Below are 16,614 nucleotides of genomic sequence, written 5' to 3'. Positions count from 1 at the left end.
CAAAGCTCCACCTTCAGCGATTTGCCGCTTCTGGCAACTGCACTCTCCTTGACTTTAGACCGCAGAGCGATGGAAGTTTCGAGAAAGCTGCACAGGGGCCCTGAGAGCCACAGCCTTGGCCTGAGCCGTGAATTGGCAGGGTCTGTCCCAGCAGTTGCTATTAGAGTTGTTGACATTGAATGCTACCTTCACACTGTAAAGAAGAGAAGTCACTGAATCGCATGAGTTCCTGATACTTCTCAATAAAGGACTCCTGAATGAATATTGATCCTTAGCTATTCAACAAAGGAGTCTTTCTGTTCCAAGACACCTTTCATTAGATATAAAGTTTCTTAATATTAAAACTAATACAGAAATACTGGACTGGTTAAAAAAGGAAGAAAATGAAAACTTCATAAGAGTGATCAGATCGCTCTTAGTCTTCCAGTTAGTTATCAGGAGAAATTGTTTTAAGATGGCTCTAGTGATTTCAGACTTTTGCCATCCTCACATAGTTCTGTTGGGCCAAATATTTGGAGTCAACCTGTAACAAAAATCTAGACAGAAGCAGCAAATGTCATTCCTACAGAGGTCACCAGGAGAAGGGTCCAAGAACAAAGCAAACAGGATTAAAGTTCTGTTCTGTCTCGGGCATCATTAACTGAATGGCTATTTGAAAATTTTTGTAAGCGAAGAAAAATCTGTGTGCTAGTCCACATAATGTAAAGTTTATTGGATGCCACTTTTTGGGAAATGTGGCATTGCCTTGGCCTAAGGACGTCTCTTATTAAATTCCTTTTGAAATACTTAAAATCTTTCTGTCCAAATACATTTTCTACCTCCTCAAAGGTCAACCGCACACACATGCGCACTGTATGCAAGCATTGTGCTAGGTGCCAAGGCGTCATTTAGAGCTGACGTCTTGGATTCCATCCTTGAGAAACTCGGCGTCTAAGGGGACATGTACACGATTCAACATGGCACCAAGCAGCACACCAAGGGTGCCACCGAGTGCTGTAGAGAACAAAGAGGTATCACACCCAGTGTGTGTGAAAGGAGCAGAGAGCAGCACTGCCCCCTTCCCCGGTCTCTACCGCTCTTGGTTCCCTTAGGCCAATCTCAGGATTATAGGATAACATGAAAACAGAGGAACAACAAAGGATCAACAAAGAGTGTGGCTAGGTGAGGTTTTAAAGATAGTTTGCCATTTAGCCAAAAAACGCTCACTTCCCTAAAACCAGAGCCACTGGAAAGCAGTGCCATGTTGGGAGAAAGCTGAGGTAGCCATCACTGTCATAGTATGTCACTTAAGCCGCACAACTGCCCCGGGAGCGGAAGTGATGGTGAATCCCATTTTGACCAATCGAAGCTCCAAGAGATGTCTTGACTTGTCACACACTTGTTAGGGCTGAAAGAGGACCTCAAATCCAACTCCTCCCACCTCCTCCCAAGGGCATGCTTTATTTACCTCAAAGCCTGTGCTAAAGTGGGTCTCCAAAAGACGCCTGCAAAGGCCTCACCAATGCAGCTGCCCAGGGAATGCTCTTAAACCCAACTCTGATGGAACACTTAGTTTTTATTTTTGCCTTGAAATGAGACATACGAAATACTCCAAGTTCAGTCACCGACTTGATACGCGGCTATCCTAAGTAGATCAATACGTTTGCAACATACACGTCAGAAAGATGAGGAAAATCCCAAGAGCCATTTGGGTCACAAATCACAGTGTCGGCTTGAAAGATGCCAGTTATTGACTTCCAACCCCACCCTTCCAACCCTGCACTCTGATGCTGTGGTGGGGCAGCCAAGCCCCTTACCCTTTGCCTGCTGGTTCTGCCAACAGGGGGCGCTAGAGGGAGCCTGAGAGGCTGAGGGAGTAGAAGGGCAAGGTCCTGTCTGTCCCCTGACCTGTGTCCACAGACACAACCTTCACCCTGGTGACAGTTGGCACCAGTTTCCAGCTTTGAAAAAAAATTGGCATTCCCAGAACCAACCACATTGTGTCCCCCTGGGGTCCCGGTCAGCAGGTGCCTCCTCTCTGAGCAGGACAGGGCCTTTCCTTCAAGCATCTGGATTCTAACACCCACCTTTGTTCCTTTGGCCCTAGGGGTAGTAACTGCCTCAGGTAATCACTAGCTCTGCATTGCCTGTTTCCCTTTTTGCTGTTTCAGTTCCCTAACACCCGTTCAACCAATTCTTTTCACAAATTCTCTGTTACAATGGCCATAATCTACTAAGGCAAACATCCATATATCCTCGGATACGACAGTTCCTCTCCTGGAATTCCACCCAAGAGAGTGAGTGCTTGTGTTCACCAAAACACATCTTTAGAATCGTTCTAACAGCCCCAACCTGAGAGTAACCCAAGTGTCTGTCAACAGTAGAGTGGATAAATACGGTATATTTATGGTACTTTTCTATGATGGAATACTGCACAGTGGTGAAAAGGGCCTGCGGCTCCCTTCAATAGCAGTCACAACACGGAGTGAGAGAAGCCGGACACAAAAGAATCCATGTTGTGTAATCCCATTTGTGTGAAGTTCAAAACCAGGCAAAGCTAATCTATGGTGAGAGAGATCAGCAGAGCCCCTCTCTCTGAAGGGAACTATCAACAGGATTGTTTCTGTCTCTTGACCTTGATGATGGTTTATTGAGCTGTACATTTAATATTTGTGTGCTTTCCTGTGTGTGTAAGATGATTCAGGGTGTGTTCCTGACTGAAGCCCACTTGGTTCAGAGAGATGCCAACTGGCAGACTAGAAAGGCTCCGTAGGGATAGCCAAACCTAGTGGCGACAGAGGGAGGAGAGAAATCCTGTGACTTTTCAAAGTAACAGCGCAGAGAAATCAGGCCACTTAGGGCATCACCAAGAGTGGTATTGATTTGAGGGTCAGGGAAAGCCAATTCTGTGTAAGTCTCTTAGGCAACCTAAAAACACTAGAAATGTAGACTAACCCAGGTAAAACTGGTTATTGAAACAATAAAGAGAACCTCCTAATGTAGTTCTAAGGGTCTATCTATCTATATTTGACATATTTTATCAATATAAATTATGTATTTCTTTGTATCGGGCAGGTTAAAAATATCTGAAAAGAAATGAAATTATATGTGTATTATAAAAACCTATCAGATGCCGCTAGCACTGTGGTAGGTTTTTTATCTCCACACCAACTGGAGGAGGTAGGTGTAAACGATGTCCTTTCCCAGAGGGCACGCTGAGGTTCAGACATGAAAGTTCACATTGAAGGCCACACCATCAGTGGTAGAGATGGTTTCTCACTTGGGCCCATCCAACTCCAGAGGAAGTTCGCTAGAACCAGTTACAGCTGAGACGAGGAGAGCTGAGGGCTGCAAACCAGCTCCAGTTTTAAAAAATCAGTCAAGAATTGAGAACAGAGTCTTGGATGAGATAGCCTCATGTAATAAGTTATTTCTGTTTCAAATTTTCCTGTGATCATTCGGCACACGTATGTATACACACGTGGTAATTTTATATACACGTTACAGATGGCAATCAGTCTTCTACAGCTATTATGTCTACTGAGTAAATAATGCCTTGTGTAACCTATGATTTTTCTAAATGAAAAGACCTGCACCTCAAGATGGTTGAAACTGAGATGCAAGTTTTCTGTTTAAAATCCATCTTAAGGCTGCCACCATACACTTTTTACCCCTTTTATCATCCCTCGTTTAAAAGCTTTTTTTTTAAAGCATTAATTTTAAACTTCTCATTCTTGATTTGAGTCTAGTTCCTTCAATTTGGGGCATAAATGTTGAAGGCATTCTGAAGATGTAACTGTGAAAAGCACAATGATGCTCACCGCCAACTCCCTCGGTAAAACTGTCACGTTATCTCGAAGTCATGCTGTCATGGTGCCGTGGCGTCATAGTTAGTCAAAAATACTGAACTTCTTGGACAGGAGTCACTGTTTCTCTAGGAGTTTATCCTCCCATTTCTCACTGATAAAGGATTCTATCCGGAAGAACAGAGGGCAAGGAAAAGCAAATGCAAATCGTGCGCTAAACAATGTTTACCTAACGTTATCTTTAATTTTCAGGGAAAGAGTTAACAATTTCTAGCTCTTTGTCATCTCTCTCCACTCAACCCTTTAGGCACTTGAAGCCCAGTAACATTCATGTTTTCAATTAAGAGAAAAATTTCAGAAGGCAAAGAAATTTTCTATATAAGTATTTTGGAATGAATAGGCTGAATGAAAATAGCTGATCTCCGGCTCTTAAAAAAACAGAGAGAAAGGGTGAGGGGTAACAGGGTGGAAATGTCCTCAAGGCTCTAGCATCTAAGAAGGAAAAGAAAAGGAGGATTAAGGTTGAGTGATGAGGAATGGTGTTCTCATTTGTATGCATGATTTATTCTTCCTTGCAATATTTAGGCTGCTCCTTTTAAAAATGAAAGGGGCTCTGAAAGTTGAACACAAAGGGTGTGCCTTCCCCAGTGGCCAGGTCCAGACTCACTGCCAGGCTCCCGGGGCCCTTCCCTGGGCAGGCCCCGGGGAGCCCGCACACCAGGGTTGTTAAAGCCACTGTCCTCCTCCCTGCCTTGAGCTTTCGCCATTCAAGATCGAACAGCCTGCTTGGATGCTTTGATTTGTCTCCTGCTCAAGAAGCAAGGGAAAGAAGCAGGAAGGGGAAGGGATCACAGGTTTTAAAATCCTAGAAAGTTCCCTTAGCCGTTACCGCTGATCCATTATTTACTTAGCAGGAACTCAGCAGGTCAAGGAGGGCGGGCAGTTTCCTGGGCCACTCCTTGTCCATCCTAATGACTGACAGGGTTAGTCAGATTTCTCTGTCTGCTCATCATAATAACCCTTCTCCCCAAATTCCGCCAAGCTCCTCCAAGCACATAGCTCGAACAGAGGTCTGCAGTGGACAGTGTAGGAAAATACACATTACACATTTTAATGGGGCAGTTCTGACTGAGGGAGCCCAGGCTAAGTTAGTGAGAAGTCTGCCGAAATCCCTTAAACAGAAACAAACGTATTCCTTTTAAGCATTTGAAAAGCTGAAGCAATGGAAAGCCAGCATGCAGCTCATTCATTTAAATGGCTTTTAAATGAGTCACTGAGGGTCTGCGTGGTAGCGAGACAGAATGTGAATTTGCAGGAAACAGAGCTTCTGATGCAGACAGGGAGTAGTGTGAGTGCTGTTACCAGACAGGAGCCAAACCTTTCCCTGTCCCAACTGTGAGCACCACTGAAACTTTTCTCCTCTGTGTCCAGTCCATTTGCAGACATCTGCCCTAACTTTCCTCGCCAACTTAGTTCTGATGGTCATGGTTTCTTCAGAAAATACTTCTGAAGGCAACTGAAATCCGAATATGTATCCAAACAAGGAGAAAAGATCAGCCATAAAATTCATGAAATAAAACTGTGCGGTCTTGAGAAAAACAAGCTCAAGGTAAATTTAATATAGGAAATATTAGTCAAGCATCTAGGAACATAATCAGAAGTGGAATGCTAGCCTGAAACCGGGAGTATTGCAGAGTAAATATGCCAGACCCACGTGCGTTTGTCTTAATGGTCTTCTTGTCACTTTGGATGTTGCTATTATTGTGTAATTGTAACTTTTCCAGCCACAGCAGAAATGAAAGATGCTTTGTTTCCCCGGGGCACTTAAATGGACAGAAAGAGCTGGTTAATTTCTTCTTCCTTACAATCAGAGGGTCTTTCTGTCCCACACAGAGGGATACAGAAATCCCCAGAACCATCATGAACCAAAGGTTTAGATACAGAAGAAAATGTACAGCAGCAAACTATTTTCCTATCTGTAACTGCTTTTTTTTTTTTTTTCTAGCAGACTTTAAAATATTCCTACTGGGTGCAAACTACACCTTACAGATTCTGATTTCGTGATAGTAAGGAAGGTATCCTTAAACCAGCTGTCTGACCTTTTACTTTGACAGCTCAACTTCTCGAGTTTTTACCAAAACTGAAAAGGTCTGAGGGTACTTCCAGTCATGTTATATATACTTTTGGAAAGACCAGGTAGCACTAAGTGAAGAACTCATTTATTAAAGTACACTTTTGCTTTAATCGTGCTATTTAATACCACATGGAAAAGAAGGAAAAGTTAGTTGTAGAGAAGCAAGCACTCCCCATCCCTCCATGTTTAAGAAAAGGCTGTGAAAAATGTCACATAGGGACGCCTGCATCAGGTAAGGATGGACTAGATTAGGGATGGGTGAGCTAAGACCAATGGGCAAATCTGACCCACTGCCTGGTTTTTATGGCCCAAGAGTTCGGAATGGTTTTTACATTTTGAAATTGTTGAGGAAAAAAACATCAAGTACTTTGTGACATGTGAAAATCCTGTGAAATTCAAGCATCAGTGTCCACCAGTAAGGTGTTATTGGAACATGGCTGTACTCTTTTGTTACCTGGGCCCCCCTGGCGGCTTGTGTGTGACAAGGGCAGGGTTGCATAGCTGGTGGAGACCATCTGGCCTGCAAGACCTAAAATATTAACTCTCTGGCTCCTTCCCAGGGGGAAAAAAAACAAAAAAAAGTTTGCCAATCTCTAGGCTGAGTGATCTCTGAGGTCCTTTTCACCTCCACATTTCTAGGAATTTTACTTCTTTAGATAACCCAGGATCCTCCCTCAAAGAGACGGCATGGAACATGCATTAGCCACATAATACAATAATCCCAAAAGACTGTCTCTTTCGTGTTGTCAACACTTCCCATGGAATACGTAAAATAATACGCACTCCTAGAATATACATATAAGCTTCCCAGGTATTGATTACTTTTAAAGGTAGGCTTTTGGTTCTAGAAAGCAATATTTATCATTTTTCGCAATTTTATGACACTAACAGGCTTAATAGACCATCTGCAAAGTTATCAAGTAAAACAAAAATGAAAAAGACACAACTCCCTTGGAATTCATACCATAAAATATTTATTAATGAGTAAAATGATTTCCCCTGCCTTTGCTATTTAAAAATTTGATTGAGCATCTTCGTTGATACCACTTGCCAACAACGCTTTTACATCATTCAGTCATGAGAGAGAGGGAGATGATAGGTAGATGTAGAGAGAGGCGAGGAGACTAGGGTAGATAGATGATGAATGGATGGATGAATAAATAAACTATAGATATAAACATGTGAAAGACTGCACCTTACAATGTTTAATTGCAAACCTCGGTGTTGTCAGCAGTTGCAAATTTGCTTGCACATACTTAGGCTTACTTCTTTTAAGTAAACAATACAGGCTCACTTGCATTTCATAATTCAGAACATGAGTAATGAATACAGTGCTTGTTGAGGACTAAAAGAGAGAGGAAAACAAAAACTAACTTTGTGGGGGAAGAAAGGCAATATCTCTTTGAAAAGCTTTTCTCTTGACTCAACAGTCCCCACTGCCTGAAAAATAAGCCATTTTGATAACAGGAGTATAAAAAGCCTTATGATTTGCAAAGTAAACTCTATTTGTGGTTTAAATTTCATCCCAAGTCTCAGATTATGGCTGAGAAGCTAGATGAAGTATCTTTGTAAAGCATTTCTTTGAATTTTTATAGGAAAACAAGAAAATGTTTTATCAGATCTAGGTAGAAATGCTGATCTTCATTTATAACAGTAATTACCTGCACATGGTACTACGTAGACATGGGGATCCGAAAGCCGAACAGAACGAATGCCAAGCCACACCACACGGTAAAATTCAAAGTAACCTGGAGAAGTAGCAGGTGACAGTTTATGATTTCAATATAAAAACATTCTAATTGCTTCTTCTCAGATGTCACTGTAAAGTCAGCAAATTAGATGATATGATCGAGAATGAGATGAATGGTTGTATTACTACACCACCTGCTACTTCCAAGCTTAAAATAATCCCAGAGTTCTGAAATATCATTAGTTAAGTAACTATACAATTTCTTTCAGTCTCTTTTTAATGTAGAAAATCACTTTGTAATAAGATCTCTACACAAGGTAAAAAAGCACGAAATAGACCAAAAAAACACAAAAATAGACAAAATATATATACTTTTTTACAATGAAATTAAGATGTGCCTGGGAAACAATGAGATCAAGGACTAATCTCAGGGAGTTCCAACTGGATTTCCTTTCATCATAGTTCTGTTTCTTTACGTCTTCCCCTGAACCTTGGATGCTTATAAAAATCTTCCAGGTCCAAGGGAGGGAACAGGTATTCTGATCTTGCACAGTAACAAACAAAAAAGAAACACTTTAATAAGGATATAATAAAAACCTTTAGTCTACCCGGTTATAAAATTCCCGACAGCCATACCTCAAGAGCACTTAAGGCCTCAAGCGTTTGTCACACAACCAGGGGCAACAAGACAGTCATCTCCAGATGATGCTTTCCTCCCCATCATAAATCGATCATGCACTGGGATGAAACGTACCCAGAAAAGCTAATTCGGGAAGAAACGTTTTCATATACTTGGGGGCCAAAGGAAGCCATCCAAAACAACGGGGCTGTCTGCACCAGCAAGGCGGGCAGACTTCCTCTTAGAGAATCCTTTCCAAGTCCAGAGCTTCCCTGGGCTCCTGGGTCTCGTAAAGGGACCCGGACAGCGCCCCAAGTTACACAGTCACAGCTGGGTACATCTTCTGCTCGCTGTTAGTGTGAGGGAAGGGGGCCTGGATCTGCCGGTAGCCCGTCTGCAGGCTGTCCAGGAAAGGGGGCACGGGAGTCATAGGCACGGAGTCGTGCTGCACCGTGTACCCCACATATGGCGGGTGCAGGTACTGTCCCTGATGGGGCACAATCTGGGTGGCCTGCTGGCAGTTCAGCACGGAGAAATTTGTGGGCATGTTGACATACACGTTGTTCATGGTCCCCTCGGGCAAGCAACAGTTGGTCTGGGACCTTGTGGGGGGCGCCCGGGCCCCTGAGTTGGCGCTGGAGCTGGAGCTGGCCGCTGTGCTGGACTGGCGGGAGGATGACCCTCGCGACGTGCTGGCACTGGGGATCATGGGGATGGTCTCCATCAAGCGGTTCCCTCCCGGGGCGCGGCTCTGCTGGGGCTCCTGCTTGGGCCGGAGACATCTGCAGCAACAAGCGGCCACGAGCGACCCCAAAATGATGAAGGCAACAAAGACGGACCCAACGATGAGGAATGGCACGTAGATGGGGACTAAAGGATGAAAACACATCATTAGGATTTACTCTCAGAATGCAGTGAAAAATCGGTGCTTGGCAGTGGAGATCCATAAATGAGCGATGCCCACGGCCAGACTGAAGGACCAATTTCGGGCCTCCCATTGCTGGACAGGTTTGTGCGCTTATTAGCAGCCCACAGCATGCACCGTCCTTTATCAGGCACTTAGGAAGGGTGCTCGGGCCCTATAGGCAGGGCAGATCAGCGCCCCCAAAGCAAAACGGTTAACATTCACAGCTAGGCTTGCCAACTGCAATGCTGGCTGGGACAAATGTCCAATTTAGCAAAAATATGAATTTAATGTTTTGAGACTTCTAAGATTCCTATAATAACTCAACTGCCTGAACTTAAGACTGCCCTAATGGATAGTTGCAGGATCTGCATAGAAGTGAATTACATGATTTAAGAGTCTTTTTTCCCCCCAAAAATGATATTCTTTGCAACCTCTTTTGCCACTTTTGAACTGTTCTTTTTTTCACAGGCAAAGAAATCAAAAATTGAGGGGCGCCTGGGTGGCTCAGTCGTTAAGCGTCTGCCTTCGGCTCAGGTAATGATCTCAGGGTCCTGGGACTGAGCCCCGCATGGGGCTCTCTGCTCAGTTGGGAGTCTGCTTCTCCCTCTCCCTCTGCCCCTCCCGCCCCTGGCTTGTGCTCTCTCGCGCGCTCTTAAATAGATAAAATCTTTGAGAAAAAAAAAATTTAGATCTAGTCATGACCATTTCCAAATCTATAATAGAAGACACAAAGGTCAAAAAAGGGTGAAAAAATAAATAAAAAAACCACCTCTACACTCACTTGCCTAGCTGAGGGCTGGACCTCGGGCCCACCCCGCACACTGGATGGTGGAAAGGTGAAGTGACTTACGAAGAGGGAAGCTATTCCAGGCCACAGGTCAGCATGAAGCAAGGTACCAAGAAGAACAAATGTTGGGAGCAACCAGACATTTGCTCCAGGAAGAAGAGCAGCCTCCAGTGTTCGAGAAGGCGCCCAGGTGGGCCCAGGGTGGCTGGGGCGTGGCAGTTGCACCTGGACTTAACAACACTGCGTTCTGTGTGCAGAACTACAGGGAAAGCCTGCAGACCATAAAGCAGTGGGCGTCATCTTCAACAAGTGAGGTGTATTCCGAAAAATAACGTGAAAGATGAAAAGAACGACTTTCCTCTAGCTGGTAGTGAGTTCCATTTTTACATGATGTTACTTAAGCTTCTGGAAGCCATGGGGCTGGCACTCTAGGGCTTTCAGAAGCTAGACACACTGGCTGATGGGGGCAAAGAATGGGGAGAGAGGAGGCTGCAGAATGCCTCAGAGCCACTTCTGGGGACTTCCACCCCATGTTACCAAGAACCGATTCTTTTATGTGCTCCTGCCCGTTGCCCTCACTATCTGATTGGAAAATACATAAGGACAGGAACTAGGGCTCCCCAGTCCTGGCCAAGCCCAGGGCCAGCGCAGTGGTACAGGGCAGCACTTGGGGAAAAAGCCCAGTTCTCCCGCACCTCTGAGGTCAAATTTGTGAAAAACCCTTGGACTATCTGCTAGAACAGTGGCCTTTCTAATTATGCTCCTGTCCACGGCTCTGATATTCCTGATGGCAGGGGTGTTAGACTACAGTGCCACGTGGAGACCTGGAAGAATCAGGCCTTGTGAAGTAAAACATACTTTATAGGCATTTCACCAAAGGCTGACATTTGAAGGTTTCCTAAAGCTTCACTGCTGAAGAATAAATACTATATTTACATGGTGCCTGTTAGCGGGTAGGAACACTTGTTCCAGAGCCTGCAGTGAGCGCAGCGGGTCTTCAGATGATGGGACTGTTCTAATAATGGGGGAGCAATAACGTACTGGAACAGTGGATGCAGGTGATAAATACTTCATTCTCTAAATTAAGATACCAGCCCTAAATATGTTATTAGGATGTAAACAAGTGTAAAAAAAAAAAAAAAAGAATACTCCAAACATTATAGCAGAAACTAGCTGAAAGCAAGATAAGTCCACAGAAGGAGTTTTTGGGAGAAAGAACTGTTCTCCTTCCAGGATTTTTAATTGGGAAGGTAAATAACCATACAGAAGTAAAGAATGTTGTGCTCCTGTAAACTCTCCACACTGCCTGATTAGGCACGTGGTCCTTCTTAACTGCAGAAGAGAAGTGAGAGGGAACAGAATTTTTAGGAAAAAAGATTTAAAGGTAGAGTGAAGAAGGCCCCCACGTACATCACACGGCCTCATGAGGAGTCGGCGGCCTGCTGATTTGTCCAAAGTCAACCCAACTTTTTAGAGATCACTAATGAGCCCAACTTAGCAGATACATCAAGGAAGCAGTTCCATCTTTGGCTCATTTCTCAAGGCTTTAGTCCACCACCACACACCCCTGCAGCCACGAGCTCCAGCTTTAAGACGGCACCTCTTCTGAAATTATTACCCTCAGTTGTCCATTCTTCAAGATTCCAGACAGCGAAACAACAGGAGTAGCTTACTCATAAAATGCCTGCCGGCAAAGGGAACAGCACTGAAGAGAGCTGCCTCTTACCAGGCCCCGGAGACAGTTCTGTAAACACTCAGTACCAAAGCTCAGGTAGCTTAAGCCCTGGCTCAGGGTGCTGGTAAACAGCCCTCTCCTTAACACAACCAGCTGCAGAAGGAGGAGACATCCATTCTGTGACATGTTTGCCATTTGACCTCTACTCCTAGCCGGGTTATACATCCTCCCTCCCATACACACATTGGTGCAGACCCTCAAGGGAGGCGGTCTGTGAGGTTTCTGAAGAATGGAGGAAGTGGAACCTATCAAATTCGTTCCTGGATTTGGTTATGTTTCCAGCTCTGGCTTTGACAACTTGGAAAAAAAAAAAAAAAAATCAAAGCCACAAAGAGCAAGCTTGGCATCGCTAATGTCACACCTCCTAAGTCTGACGTGGTCAGGAGAACTGTCCAGAAACCAGAGAGGCCGTGCAGCCAAATGTTGCAGACGATGAGAATGCCCCGGGGTCTGGAAGAGTGCATCACCCACCGGAAGGCCCCGAGGAGCTGCCCGCCTTCTGTGGAGCCTTTATGGACCGAAGCGCCCCCCGCCAACCCTCTTGCTGGGGTCGCGCCTCATGGCTTCCTGGGGTACCATCAAGACACTCACCCTTACTAGAAGTTAGACCCGCGGAGACAGGAGGTATGGGAGGGGAAACGGAGGTTCCCTGGCCAGGAGGAATGCTGGGCTGTCTGCACCCCACACTGCCTTACGTATGTGGTTTTCTTCGGAAAATCCAAATCCACCCACTCTTTAGGTGACAGATGGGGGAACTGAGGCTCGGGGCAGTGAAGTGGCGCTCCACTTAGCACAAGTTAACAGCTGGGCCAGGATGCAGACACCACCTCCTGGTCCAAGCCCTTTTCTGAAATTCCAGTGCTCCTGATTCCTCTCCCGTCTCCAGGCTCCCGGGCAACGCTAACCCTCCTGCCCCGTCGCGCCCGGACCCGCCTGCCCTACCTGCCGAGCCGTCTGGGCCGTCTTTGTCCGCCCGGCCAGGCTCGCCGGCGCCCTGCTGGCGGTCGTTGTCGCAGCCGCCCTGGTCCAGGCGCGCCTCGGCGCTGGAGCAGCAGTAGCGCAGCGCGCAGCTGCCGCAGCAGATGGTGGCGTCGCCGCCGTCGAAGCGCTCGGGGCACTGGAAGCCGATGCGCCAGACGCCCTGCGCGTCCAGCCAGCCGTGGCAGTACTCGCCGCTGGCCCGCGCCCCCGCCGCCAGCAGCGCGGCCAGCAGCAGCTGCAGGAGCGAAGCGGCGTTCCGAGGGGAGGCGGCGGGCGAGCGGCGTCCGCCCCACATGGCACCACCCTGGGCGCGGGCGGCGCGGCTCCAGGGGGCGCAGAACGGTCTCCGGGAAGCCGGGGTCCCGGCGACCCGGCTCCCGGTGGTGCGGGGGCCGGGACTCGGACGCCCGAGTGTCCCTTCCGCGGCGCTCTCCGAGCCGGCCTCTGCCCTCTGCCGCGACGTCCAGGAGCTGACGACGCCGGGCTGCCGGGGCAGGGATCCTAAGCCATCCCTCCCTCGGCCGGGCGGCCCGGTCCCTGGTGGGGCTGCCTGGAGAGCGGGCACTCGCTGATGGAACTCTCTGGGCGCAGTCAGAGGGGCGCCGGAGCTGCCGGCCCGCAGCCCCTGGAGGCTTCACCCGCGACAGGAGCCTCCCCGCGCATCCCCGAGGGGCCGCTCACTCCCGCTGCCGACCTGAAGCCAGGTCGCTGCCTCGGGGTCCCGCGCACGAGTGGGGGGGGTCTCCCCTCCTTTATTCCCCTCTCGGGCGGCGAGAAGGGGCCACGAAGGCGGGCAGCGCGCGCAGGGCTCCGGGCAGCAAGTGCAGCGGCCGGCTGTGCTCAGCCTCCCCAGCTCCGAACTCGGTCCGCATGGCTCCGGCCGCGCCGCCCGGGCAGCGCTGCCCTCCGCGGGGCTGACAGCCAATCCTCCCAGCGCACGCCGGCGTCCGGGACGCGAGCGACGGTCCGGCGCGCCCCCGCCGCAGCTCCGGGAGCCTGCCTGGCTGGCGGCGGCCGCGGCTGCTGCTGGGCGCGGGTCCAGGCGGGCTGCTCGCCCCGGGCTCCCCTGCTCCGCCTCTCCGGCTGCAGCTCGCTCCCACGGGCGCCGGGCAGCCTCCGTCCGGCTCTCCCTCTCGCCTTGGCCGCCCTTTCCCCCGGGAGGGGCGCACCGATGGGAGCCTCCCACGTAAGTTTCAGTCCTCGGGGCTGCGGAAGAAGCCGAGCGCGGCAGCCGCCCGCACACTCACGGTGCCCGGCACCAAGCCAGCTCCGACTGGGCTGGCCCGGGCGCTGCGCGGCGCTCTTATTAGGGGCCGGCGGCTCCTAGAATGCGCATGCGCGCTGCGCGGGCTTTCCCTCCTCCCCGGGACGCCCGGGGACGCCCGGGGGCGCCCGGAGCCCTTCACTTTCCGACGCCCGTGGGGCAGCGGGCTGCCGGCTGGGATAGGCGCGGGAGAAAACAGAACTCAAACGATCTGGGCCTTGCTAACACAAGAACGGCGGTAATGGTAATAAAAGCAACCTGAGCTGGCTTATGGAAGATCCTCGGCCTTCGATTTGATTCTCAAAACTTCCCCAAGGAAGGATTGTAATTACTTCCCATTTTACAGACAGTGAAATTGCCACTCAGATTAACTGCCTCTTTCAGCTTCCACCAGCTCGTGCCCTGGCCACGGCTGGTCACAGACCACAAATGAGGATGTTTGTGGAAGGGTTCGCGCGCCCGGGGCTGCGTCTGGTGGGCTCCGGGCTTCTGCCAGGTGGAATGAATGGAGAGACTTCAGGAAAAACCTTATAAATTTGGCCACTGTCTAAATGATCTGTGTCAAATTTTTTCTTTCCATATTTGGCCGTGGCGATTTACTGGGTTTAAGCAGAAAGGTGCCTCCGTTCAACATTTGGCCTTACGGGTGCAGACAGCTGCAGTGAGGAAGAAAACAAGGTTCAGACAGACCCGAAATGCGGCTTTGATGAAGGAGAAATTAATAGCTTCTCCCTTGCGGAAGCTAAAACAACAGGTGCTGATGCTATTAAAGCATCAGTGATTATTTTTAAAAGAACTAGTGACCCTTCCGACACGGTCTGGAAGTCAGCGGACCTGATACCTCGGCTCAGCCCTACCAGGAAAGAAGTACTGCATTTTGTTGGCCTCAGTTTCTTCTTCCTCTTTAAAGTGGAGTCTGGGATGTGATGACCACTAAGGTCCCTTCCAAGTCCTTGACTGTAGAACTGTAGAACACAAGGCAGCTGCGTTCCCAGCAAAGACACTGCTGTTCAAACAACCACTGGGCACTTGTGTATGCCTATTAAATGCATAGACTCAGACGTGGTTGATAGTCTTCTGCTCAGCCCAACAAAATCAAATCAAAAGAAAAAATCTCTTCTTCTCCACCCCCAATGAACACCTCATTCTTTTCACTAAGCCTCTCTCCAAGGATTGCACTTAATTTCATTGCTTTTGGAGGGTTATTTTCAGCTTTGTAAAATTATGTATTTTAAATGCACCAGCCACCAACTTTTCTTAACCCAATATGTTAACAAAATTTCAATGTCAAATTATTCATTCAACAAACACATGTTGAAGTCTTACAGTAAGTATACTGTACTCTGTGTTGGGTACTGGGGATTCATCGAGAATCCAAACATCATGGACATTCCCTTCAAACAGAGCTCAAGGTCTCTGGGGTAAAACAAATTGGACAGAGAGACAAAGAGCTGAATAAACAAAGATGATATAAGTCTGATAAAAGCTGTGACTGGTGGTGTACTGGGTCAATTTAAGCACATAACCTGGGGGTGAGGAGGGTGGGGAGGTCAGAAATATCATCAGAGGAATGGCATCAAATTAGACCAGAAGAAAGTGAGGGAAGACCCATTTATTTCAGGTTGGGTCATTTTCTTTTCTTTTTTTTTTTTTTAAGATTTTATTTAAGACAGAGAGAGACACAGTGAGAGAGGGAACACAAGCAGGGGGAGTGGGAGAGGGAGAAGCAGGCTTCCCGCCGAGCAGGGAGCCCAATGCGGGGCTCAATCCCAGGACCCTGGGACCATGACCTGAGCCGAAGGCAGATGCTTAACGACTGAGCCACCCAGGTGCCCCTCAAGTTGAGTCATTTTCTTCAAAAATCCTATTAGCTAAGTTTACTGAGGGCTTATTCTGTATCATGCCCTGTGCTGAGGTTTACATGCACAGCCTCATGGAATCCTCTCAACAACCCTATGAAGAAGACATAGTCACTATTCCATTTTACTAGTGAGGATAACTTGCCCAATTCATGTAGACAGAAATTGTCAATTTGCCTGGACTGCACCAAGTTCTGGCCTACTTCAGCACACTGCCAGTCCCCACAATCTCCACTGCAGAAGCCCAGGATTAACTGTGAGCTCTATGCCAATCACCAGGTGCTTAGGTATCATTATTTTTCTATGGCACCATAAATTGATTGGGGTGGTGTCTAGAGGGCTAATACAAAAGGGAAAAAAACGAATGCAAAACAATTGTACATTCCTCCAAACAGTACCTGTACCATACTCTTCTTCCATCATCCATGTAGCCTCTTCTCCAAAACACCGACAATTTGCCAGCGTTTCTTTAAGAGAACGCAAAGCTGAGCGCTTTCACATTAGAATTGACTGGGTGGACCCAGTAGCTCCACAGTTTCAACACGATCCGTTCTTCCCAAACAGTTCACAATTTAGTCACTGTTAGTAAACTTAGAAGTGTAGAGTTCATCACAAATCATTGTCTTTTTTATTGCTGTGTTCCTTTATTCCTTGAAAGTTAAGGAGAGGCCTGGGGCACCTGAGTGGCTCAGTCGGTTGAGCTTCCGACTCCTGGTTTCGGCTCAGGTCCTGACTGCTGGGTCCTGATCTCCTTGTCATGAGATCGAGCCCCGTGTTGGGCTCTGCACTCAGCCAGGAGTCTGCTTGAGATTCTTTCTCCCCTTCCCTCTCCCTTCCACCTTGCTCCTCCCCC

The 16,614-nt window shown here is 47.9% G+C and overlaps 1 protein-coding gene across 1 annotated transcript; it reads right to left on the bottom strand.

Annotated features, from left to right (window-relative positions):
* Window positions 1-6,895: 6,895 nt before the first annotated feature.
* SHISA2 (shisa family member 2) lies at window positions 6,896-13,870 on the bottom strand. Its single transcript, XM_021678239.1, has 2 exons — window positions 12,600-13,870; window positions 6,896-9,098 (listed from the first exon to the last, which is right to left on the bottom strand). The coding sequence occupies exons 1-2, from the start codon at window positions 12,931-12,933 to the stop codon at window positions 8,545-8,547; spliced, it is 888 nt and encodes a 295-aa protein (XP_021533914.1). The 5' UTR covers window positions 12,934-13,870; the 3' UTR covers window positions 6,896-8,544.
* Between the last annotated feature and the right edge of the window lie 2,744 nt (window positions 13,871-16,614).

Source organism: Neomonachus schauinslandi, chromosome 3, assembly GCF_002201575.2.
Source record: "Neomonachus schauinslandi chromosome 3, ASM220157v2, whole genome shotgun sequence".
NCBI classification, from domain to species: Eukaryota; Metazoa; Chordata; class Mammalia; order Carnivora; family Phocidae; genus Neomonachus; species Neomonachus schauinslandi.
Note: the sequence above shows the minus strand (reverse complement) of the source record. Positions and strands in the feature narration are given on the sequence as shown.

Bases quoted from the DNA above. Each gene is read 5' to 3' on its own strand.
- SHISA2 (XM_021678239.1), bottom strand. From the start codon at position 12,933: ATGTGGGGCGGACGCCGCTCGCCCGCCGCCTCCCCTCGGAACGCCGCT. The intron at 9,099-12,599 runs GTAGGGCAGGCG...TTCATCCTTTAG, and splicing joins CGGCCCAGACGGCTCGGCAG to TCCCCATCTACGTGCCATTC.